At 31.3% G+C, this 10,970-nt stretch overlaps 1 protein-coding gene across 1 annotated transcript; it reads right to left on the bottom strand.

Moving 5' to 3' along the window:
• Positions 1-511: 511 nt before the first annotated feature.
• LOC114373096 (protein NRT1/ PTR FAMILY 7.3-like) lies at positions 512-7,243 on the bottom strand. The gene is made up of 5 exons (XM_028330640.1): positions 7,083-7,243; positions 6,744-6,858; positions 2,571-2,788; positions 1,918-2,480; positions 512-1,710 (listed from the first exon to the last, which is right to left on the bottom strand). Exons 1-5 carry the CDS (start codon positions 7,113-7,115, stop codon positions 849-851), a joined length of 1,791 nt encoding a protein of 596 aa, XP_028186441.1. The 5' UTR covers positions 7,116-7,243; the 3' UTR covers positions 512-848.
• Between the last annotated feature and the right edge of the window lie 3,727 nt (positions 7,244-10,970).

Consider the following 10,970-nt stretch of genomic DNA (forward strand, 5'->3'; position numbering starts at 1 on the left):
TGATTATGCAAAATTTGATTCTGTGGACTATAAGTATTGCCTGTTAATTCCTCTGGTTGCTAAGACAAATCTTCCGAATATTGATTTACTGCTGGGTGAGTTGTTGGCACCCTTAAGTGCTTTTTGTAAATTTCTTAAATCAAGCTGTTTATGTTGTCTTTTTTTAGTTAGTGATATTATACATAAATTATTCTGTCAAATAATTGCCAGCAATAAGTTAATGTTTTGTGCTGTTCTTTATAAGCGATCCTATACAGAATTCTTTGCTTGTCCACATTGCTTAAGAATGGCATTTGGTCTGCCACTGCCAGTTCGGAATTTCTTTGGTTGATTGACTCAATCAGCTAAATCTAAATATATCAGAAATTCCTTACTAAAAATTTCTTTCTCCGCCCTTTTGAAATTATTGCCTTAATTACTGGATTGTCCATGATTGCATTGTTTGTTCACGAGAATATCAGACATTAAGGACAGAAGTTCTTGTGTTATCTCTGGGGACTGGGGATGGAAGTGAGGCTAAGTTCTGTGAATGGTCGGAACCATGTCACACTTGGAAATTCACATATCATACTTAAATTCAAATTTAACAATGGAACTTACAAATGAGAAAGAAAGGAGGTTTCTAGGGACCCTAAAACAGTCATTGTCTCGTCTAAGTTTAGTTTTACACAAATGGGCTTCAAGAACATATATTTGCCATAAAACCAATGAGTCAAGTTGTAACAGAGTCAGAAACTCGTGTAAGAAGGGCTTCATTCTGCAATCCAGCAAACTATTTCTTCCAACAGCAACTGTAACAAAGATTATTTTGTCCAATTGCTCCCTTCTTGAATGACGTCTCATGCAAATTATACTTGTGTCTCATCAATCTCTCCAGTTTTGGCCTCTAGCTGTATAGACTTGTACCATTTTGCACATGCAATATAAGCGATCAAGTCTATCGATGTCAAGGCAGCTAAGAGGAAGTAAAACCTATCTAAGTGGCCTTTGTTGAGGTGTCCAGGGATCCACCCCGGCATGTGATCTTCGGTGGATATCTTCATAACCACACTAACAAGTAAACTACTCACATAGTTCCCAAGGGAAATGGATGTCATGCAAAGAGCACTTCCAAAGCTCTTTAAGCCGTCTGGTGTCTGAGCGTTGAAGAACTCCAACTGACCTACGTACATAAAAACCTCAGAAGCTCCTATAAATGCATACTGAGGGATTTGCCAGAAGATGCTTAAAGTGCTCGAGTCATTGCAGTGTAGGCATCCTTGTTTTGCATACTTGAGCCTATAGCATTCAACTAATCCAGCCGAAACCATTGCCAGTACAGCTATAACAAGTCCAACTCCCATTCTCTGAAGCTCTGTAAGTCCCTTAGAATCTGTCTTTTTAAGTTTTCCCACAAATGGATCAAGAACTCGACGGTAAAAGAAAATGAAAACAGCCACACTGAGGATATCAAAGCTGGACATGCTAGCTGGTGGTATTCTGAAGTTGGAAACCTTGGTTTTCATGGCAGCACCTTGCTCCACAAAAAGTGAAGCCATTTGTGTGAAAACTACTGAGTATATTATGGTGCAGAGCCAGATTGGAAGAAGTCTCAGTATGCACTTCACTTCTTCAACTTGACTTACAGGACAGAGACGCCATGGGTTGTAACCGAGCCCTTTCTGGTCCCCTAGATCTCTTGAAGATATGAACGCTGCCCTATCCAAGAACCTGCAATGCATAACAAGTGGCAAATTGATCAAACCGTTATTACTCAGTGCAATCAAGAACGACCAATAATACTGGAAATATAGTAGTGTTTGATTTGTAGCAAAATGATCACATAAATAAAGGAAAAGCATTCCATGTAGCCTCAGCTACATATGAAAACATTTATTCATTGTGTGGTTTCAGCTGAAAGGAGCCTCCACAACTTACTTGAACCCGTGAGTGTGGAGAATCTTTCTGTTGGCATCGTTGGATGCCTCCTTTGCATCCATGTTGAATAAGTCCTCTCCGTTTGATGACATTTGAAGTTTGGATTTCCTTGATGCAGCCACTAGGACTTGGCTGAACCTGGAGATAGGGTTGCCACTGGGCTTGAAGTGTCTATACCTTGGGGTGCATATAAGAAACAAGACCAATGCAGCAAAGGCAGATCCTGCAGACAGCCAGAAACCAAGAGCCCACATTCCTTCGTCCTCAAAATAGACAAGAATGGTGTTTGAGAAGAGTTGGCCAATGTTAAAAGCTAGGTAGAAGTAGCTAAAGAAGGCCACCTTGTTGTGACCCTCCTTTGAGTGCTCCTCATCAAACTGATCAGCCCCAAATGTGGCAATATTTGGTTGATAACCTCCATTCCCCAAGGCAACAAGATAGATTGAGAGGTAGAACATCCCCATCTCCAATTTTGAATGTTTCCCACAACTAACTGTTTCATTCCCACAACCTTTAGGCTTAAGCAAGAATAGGTATGATGACAGGGATAAGGACATTAGACCCTGTTTTATCAAGCCAGAAAGACTCATTAGTCAGGGAGTTTATGTAACAGCTTGGAATTAAAGAGGAGAGAAAATAGAAGCATTACTTACTATAACAAAGATGACCTGAAAGACAGCACATGTTTTATATCTTCCCCAATAAGAATCACTGAGGAAAGCACCCACAAGAGAGAAGATGTAAACAGTTCCGGTCCACTTGCTCACATTGTTGGCTGCATCAGCATTGTTTTGTCCTACCACCCTTGTCAGAAACAACACTAGGTTCACGCCGATCCCAAAGAATGCAAGGGTTGCCAGAGCTTGGTTCACTGATTAATGCAATCAACAAATTACAGAACAAGAAGCATTAGCACCATGCTGTCAACATTGTGAACTACGTGAATCACACACTCACATGCATCATTGATCATTGTGCATTTATATCTACATACGCCCTTTTAAAAACCGATACCTTACAAATATATGAATTTGCGTTGGAAATAATAGTGTACACCAGGTGGTGGAATAAAAGGTGCAAAGGAGTTCTTTTTTTTTTTTTTTTTAAATCATGAAATGTTTTCAATGCATCGCTATGTTAGTAGTCTTCACTACTGTGGACCAAGGTTGGTTCTCTGCATGCGACCTGCAATCACCATTCATAGGTTCAAATTTGTCTAAATTATATTTTATTGTTATCTAATATATAAAAAATATTAATGATTAAGATTTTGTGCAATCACATAATCCACACGCCTCTACTATATCATGATTATTCATGAAGGATTTTTAATTGCTCGTACCCTGCTTTCTAAAATAGAATGAAGACCTCATGTCACCTTCATCGACTTGAGATAATTGCGTAGCTCCTTACATGCATTACAATAAAGAAATTTTCACACCCTCGAATGTTTATACACCCTTTACGAGGAGAGAAAACGAGAAATTATAGTAATATAATAAAAAATAAAGAAAAATTAAAAATTAAATATAAAAAATTAGGTTTATAAACATTATATGCCACTACCTTACATATGCATGCACAAGTTTTTTGGTGTATATTTTTTAAATTTTTTTATTTAGAAGTATATTTAAAAAGTTGCTTTATTATTTTTATGTTAAAAATAAGGCTTAAATATAAAAAATTTCCATGTAATTTAGCATTTTTTTTATTTTCGTGTTAGATAACACTTTAAATAATAAAAAATGTTTTAAATAGTAAAAAGGTATTATTTAAAACTCTTAAAGGACAAAAAATAAAACATTTTAAAAAAACTAAAATAAAGAAAAAATTACAGGGATGAAAATTAAAAAAAAATAAATTGCAGGACAAAAAATATATTTAATCCTAAAAATAATAATTATTAAAAAGTCTGAAAAATTACGTCATGTGATTATTTTCTAAAATTTTAAAAAAGGGTCCTATATTAACAAATTTATTTTATAGTATAGTGTTAGGTGCGTAGCATTTTCCTTTATAAAGCACGCCATCGAATTAGTATTGGTTTCACAGGTGAGATAACACTCTGAAAGACTTTCATAAAAGGAAATCATTTTTAAAAATTAAACTGTTATTTTAACTACTATTTTCTCAAAAGGGAATATCGTGATTCCTGAATTCACTTTTTGAGCTTTCGCTCCCGTGGTCGTGTTGCAGGCAAAAGTCACTTTTGCTGTTTTGCATGGTATTCTATTTTTTTTATTAATACAAATATCAATTTTTGAATACGACGATGCATCTATAAATAACACAATTTTTTTTTTCTTTGCACAAATCCCATATTAAACTTGGTTACTCTTCACACTTGCTTTAAACATATTTGTACCAAAAAAATATTTATTATTACAAATTATCTTTTTGCAACAATTAAATAATAGAAAACTTAAAATAAATAATATAATAAATATTTGAATATTATTTTAAATTTGAATTTAATTATACCTAAAAATATTATATTAGCATTAGAATTACAGTTTTCAATATTAATTATTTCACACAATTTTTTTACATTTACCTTTACACTCATTGAAAAAAAAAGAACCTTTATTATTCTTGCTTTTCTCTTTATACATCGACCAATTTGACAATTGATAAAGAGAGTAACAAAAGCAAAATTGAACAAACATTTTTCATCTTTTATAGCCCTTGGAGGGGAGGCTTTTATATCCATACACAAACAACAACTTCAATTGGCATGTTTTCTGTATCAGGTATTATTTAATTAACTATCCACTTTGCACAATCACAATACCATATATAGTTTTTTTTTAAAATCAGCAATACCATATATAGTACACGAGAAATATCTTTCCCCACCACAAAACTGAGATTAAAAGCAATATTATTATTTTCAAGATGTCAGTATTTTCTTTACGTTTCTTTTATGTTTCTAGTAAAATCTAAAGATACCTAACACACACAAAAAAAGAGGGGAAAAAGAATCTTTCTTAATATATAGGTTAAAAAATATAAAAAATCATCTAAACTAATCCAGAGCTCTATATATATTCTAAATAATTTGTTAATTATACCAATTTTTTGTGTGAAGAAATTGGAAACTGTTGGACTATTGAACTAAAACTCTTTTATCATGATGATATATATCAACCCCTAAAAAAGAAAATAATAAGATATTTTATTTCGCCACAAACATTTAGAGAAATCAATCTCTCTCACACACATGCAAGCATATCACTTGCTTACGTTCTTTAACACAGCACTACGCAGGACTTTCTAAATAATAATGATTGTGACCTATATCAGTTTTCCTTACTAAGAACGAACTATAGGGACGTGCATTAATCAAAACCCGAAACAGCTGGTTAGTAGTATTATTGATATACCTTGTAGCCATCATGCTCCTTTTCTATGCAGTAAATACTAATCAGTTAAATAAATAAATTTACACTTGCACTCGACCCGTGGTTAACGTGTTTAACTAATTTACATGTATATGTGTGTCTATTCTCGATGGCACGTGGCATGGCAGCAAGCCACGTCATGCAAATTCCTGTCACGGATTACGTGTCAGAAACGTATTTCTCTGAAATGCATGCTTATTTTCCTCACTTTAATTTTTCTCTTTTTCAAGTTATTTGCCACAGTTCCCGGCCTCATGTCGCTTATAAAGAAGGACAAAGCCAAAATCCTCATTCAGGCTTGATTCAGAATCTCTATCCTCTGTCAAATCTTAATTTTAGTATCATTCTTTGGAGTTTTGTTTTCTTATTTTAGTAAGAGATTGTTATTAAGAGTTCTAGTAGTAATTAGTACAATTGTTTTTCATCAATAGTTAAACAAGTTTAAACACATAATATATATAACAGAACTAAATTAAACTCTACACTTATTCAAAAGTATCACATGCATAATTACTCTTTTAATAAACAGCCTACCTTCACCTTTAATTAGAGAATTATACTAAAATGGTTTAAAGAGTTATTAGGGTAATTAATTTAATTTTGTCTCTATAGAAAGATATTTGCATGATTAGTTACAAGGCTGCAGCCAGCCAAGACTAGCTTGTAACTGGATGCCAAACACACTCATTACACAAGGAAGGCATGCAATAAAACTGACTGAAATGTTTAGTTTGGATTTTGTACACCAAATGGAACACGTTCCTGCATTTAAGTGTTGTCCTTTCTTTCTTATTATCTTTAACTGATAAGAAGGAAACTACATTGGTCTCATGTAGTTGCATATTCCACCATAAAAGCAACCACCCTTTACTCCTTCTATGATAAGCTATCTAAAATATATAACCGCATCGCATTAATGGTGAAAACTTCTGCAGAACACAAGACTCTTGAAACTTATACATATATACTATTATAATCATTTCATATACGTACACGTATCATATATCTCTATGTATTTACATGCGTTTTTGTTTTACAATCCTCGAGATTAATTAATCTGCTCAAAGAACAAGATCAATTAATATTTAGAGTATATTGTATAGTATAGTATACCTTGTAGTAATGGAGATTCAACCGTTCACTTCATAGAAAGTAAAAACTGGTGAAAGAATTCTCCCTCAACAAAAATAATTTCTTAGTTTAGGAAAATTGAAAGGGAATTAGTTATCACATAGTGCCATGTTCTATTTCCATATCACCATTTACCTGTTTGTAGAGACACAACACAAGCCATTGTAAATCAAAAGAGTACAGAAGGCACGCGCGGGTTATATGCATGTGATGTGATACGCATTACTCTTTACCGAGTTACACAAAATAAATTTTAAAAAAAAATGCTCTGCAGTTAATGTATTTGGAGCTTACAGAGTATGATAATTGCAGCCACCCATCTGCCAGATTTGGCTCTGATTGCAGGACGTCCATGGAAATCAACACTCCCATCAAGAGTGACTTCTTCTGACTCTTCTTCAAACTTTCTCTGTGGAGAGTTTTTTTAACATAAAATCAATGACAAGATTTTTAGTAATTCATTATTGATAAGCCTAAATATATGCATGTCACATTCATGTTTGGTATTTGTCACAAAATATATGAAGACTCTGACACAACCATAGACAAGAAGGAGTACTTGCAAGATTTTAAGAATTTATGAGGAAAACAAATAAAATATGTAATGTATATAGAGAACATGTTAACAATTACCTCTTTGTAGACATGAGACTCTAAGCAAGACATGAGTGATATGATATCAAAAGAAAAAGTTAGCTGAAAATGCAGGGGATGGCACTCAAGCAGAGGAAGGTTGTTTATTGAGGTGAAGAGAAGAGGCAAATTAATGTTACAGAATACAGAGGGGAGACTGGGAGAGCTCAATATATAGATGAATGAAGGTTGGCGTGAACGGTGAAGATATCAGACTAGGCCAAAAAGTGGGGTATACACATGGTATACACTGTGTAATGTGTATAACATGCACTTTTACAAAAGAGAAATATCTACAATAATTTTTAACAATCACAAGAGAAATAAAAAGAGTATAAAATATACCGAGTGATAAGATGAATACTACAAAAATACTATGTGAAAAGTACCTAATTCTTTACAAAATTATTGTTTCATGTACAAATAGTTACTACACGTAAGGAAAAAACCAAAGGAGTATTTGACAAGTAAAATCTTACACCTTAACTATTATAATATTCACATGTTTTGTATAAGAAAAAAGGAAACAAAAATACATTTTCTCTTCCTTTCTATCCGTAAATGCGTGAATTTTTAGAGTTTTTGAATGTGGAAGATTCAATAAGTAATTATCAAATTTATTTATTTTTAAATTTTAGTAAGTTAAATTTATAATGTATTTGAAATTAAATTAAAAATGAATATATTTACTCGTTGATTTTAAAAATAAGCTCATTTGGAAAGCTTCATTTTACATATAAGTTTGGTGATTGATGTAACATGTTTGATATTTTTAAGAATTGTACTATATATATCTTCTATCGGGACTATATAGGCTTATCAAATAATTATCGTGATACTAATTATAAAGGAATCAAATAAGAAAAAGTGCATTTAGATCTTGAGAATATAAAAATATTTAATACATATTTATTTAGAAATAACAAACAATGTAATTAATATTGGTTAATTTAGATTTAGTTTTTTTTTTTATAAAAAAAGACATCTTTTTAAGAGTTTTGTTAAAACAATGTAATACTTTACTATTTAAAAATAACAAACAATGTTTTTAACTATGAAATTATTCTCACGGGGAGGTAAGAATTTAAGTTTTCCCAACTAGGACGAATTAGTATTATATAATTAATTTTTCTGCCTTAATTAGGACAAAAGCCATCTTACCTTTTAATACCCATCATTGATCATCCAATACACCTCCGATCCATTAGCTAGCAGCCTGATATGGTTAAAATATATAAAATGTAAGAGCTTAACTTTTTAAAATAAGAGTTTCATTTTTATGCAGGAGGAATGATACTGATAACAAAAAAAAAAAAAATCTAAATATGACTTTCAATAGATTTATCATATATAACAATTACCAATTGAATGAGTGAATAACAGTGTAAACGATCATTATAGTTAGTGCATTCTAATTAAACTATTAAAATAATTAATTGTTGATATAATCTTAAAGCTTTTGTGATATTATTGATAAGTAGTTAAGAGGTATTTTCTCTCTCTCATTCTTTTAATAAAAAAATGAATTTCACCGCAATATAATTTCTCTCATTCTTTTTATTTGTTTATTTATTTATTTATTATTCGTGTTTTTTGTTATACTCTCATTTTTCTTCCTCCGCTCTTATTATCTAGAATTTAGTTTTATAAAATATTTTTTAAAACTAAAAATCAAAACTCGATCAAACACACCCTTGATAAGTTTTCAAACGAGTTGGGATTTGTTTGAAATGTTTTTTTTCAACACAGTTTAAAAAAATCAGTACAAATAAAAAAAGAGAAAAATTTGTTTGTGAAAAAAGTTTTAACAGTTAACTCTTTTTTAAAAAACAGAAGAAGAAGAAGGAAATATCTGTTAATTCTACATTGTACAATATTAAAAAAAAAAAAAAAACTAGCGTACTTATTACGGAGAATACCATGAGACTTGAGAACAAAGATATAAAAAATGCTCTAAACTATTTTTTAAAAAAAACTTAAAGTTTTAAAACCAGTTTTCAAAACACCTGTAAAAAATTAATCCAAACAGGTTTTTCTATCTTCTTTAAAAAAAATGATGATAAATTTTGGAAACCAGAATCAAATTAACAAATTGTCTTACTCAATACTCACATACGCAAGAATTAATACATTCATGTTCATGTACAGTACGTTTAATTAACTCTTGTTTGTAGAGTAGCCAATGAATTTGAAGATAGATGTAACAATTCTATAACGAAACAAATAGTTTCAGATAGAAAATACCATAGGCAGCTTCAAGTGATAATATTTCATCCATTATTGAATTCTTGGTTTAATTTGTTTCAAGGAATAATAATCTAATCAAAGAATATGTGAGACGGGATATAATTTGATCCTGTTTGATAGTAGCAGTACAATTTGCCCACCACAAAAGGAATGTTTATCAGTTTATGGGTACGTAATTGTATTATTTCAAGGAATATATCTAGGAACGTTAATTTCACATCCTATATTGGTAAGCTACTACACTAGTTGTGCTTATTCGGGTGAACGGTTACGAGAATCACATAAAAAAAAAAAAAAAAAAAACTAGCCAAGAGAAAATGAATGTTATCCCTCAGAATAAACATGATTACATTCCGTTATGTTTTCTTCTAAACTTTCGCTCAATTATTTCAGAGATATGATTCTATTATTCCGTAAATACATGCATGTTTACAATTCGAAGGTATCTCTTTCCCGAGTGGGAAACAACGCATATTTAACCACTTCTTTTATGTGAATGTTGATTAGTTATGAGCTAATAATTTTTTTATTGATTTTTTTTTACTTCAAGTTACTGAGACATTATTAATATCCCATGTATATTATGTATAAAAAAAAAAAAGAGACATTACTTAATATCCTTTTTTTAAAGAAACATTATCTAATATCCCTAGTACATAGTAAAATAAAGTTATGTGGCAAGTAGCAAACTTATCAGTTAAATTAAGGTAATCAATTATACACTTAACTATTTTCTTTTCTTTAATTAATTTACACATATTTATACATTTATTGCAAAGTGAAAAGAAAAAATATATAAAATAGAAAACTCAACAACTATTTTATTAGAATAAAAAAAATCATAACATTTCATAGCTTTTACCAAAAAAAAAACTTCAAAGGACAAATAAAAAAATAAAGATAATAAAAGAGTATCTAATGTGGTGTTAACTTTTGCGACAACATATAATTGAAAAAAAATCTCAAAAAGATCCAATAATTAAAAAGAATTGGATTGTCCAGGACGAAAATTTACATGACGTCCACGTGGCATCAAGACCATAATAATCCCTACAAACAACGATTAACACTATGATCCAACTATGATCCAACTAATACAGGTTTCTTTGAATCTTTTTACACGACTTGCTCACACACTAAGCACAAGACAACAAGTTTCGCTCATACCAGTTTCATTACAACACATGCTTATTTTATTCTTCTTACACATATTATTACATGAACGTAGTGGTCTTTTGTTTTATAGGTTCCTGTCAAAAACATTTCTTGTATGAAGTTTGAAACCGTCCAACCACATCCAGACTGATGTGAGATACGATTCCAAATTTTAATAAGAATAAAAATGAAGAAGTATTATTTAATTTTAATGAATCTCAAACGCATGTTTATTAATACCAAAACTTGAATCTGGAGAAACAATAATGGATAGAAATCTTGTATTCTAAACTAGTTGAATCTCATTTAGTCCCACTTGGCGGAATAATCTCCCAAGTTAACAAGAAAACCAACAATATATAAAGTTGGCATAGAGTATCATGGATCGATCCCTAACACCCTGCCGCAAGAAGCAACATTACCCGCATGAGATAAAACCGATTCGTCTCAATTTAAGGAAACCAGACCACCATATACATTTGGCCT

This window comes from Glycine soja, chromosome 11 (assembly GCF_004193775.1).
Source record: "Glycine soja cultivar W05 chromosome 11, ASM419377v2, whole genome shotgun sequence".
NCBI lineage: Eukaryota > Viridiplantae > Streptophyta > Magnoliopsida > Fabales > Fabaceae > Glycine > Glycine soja.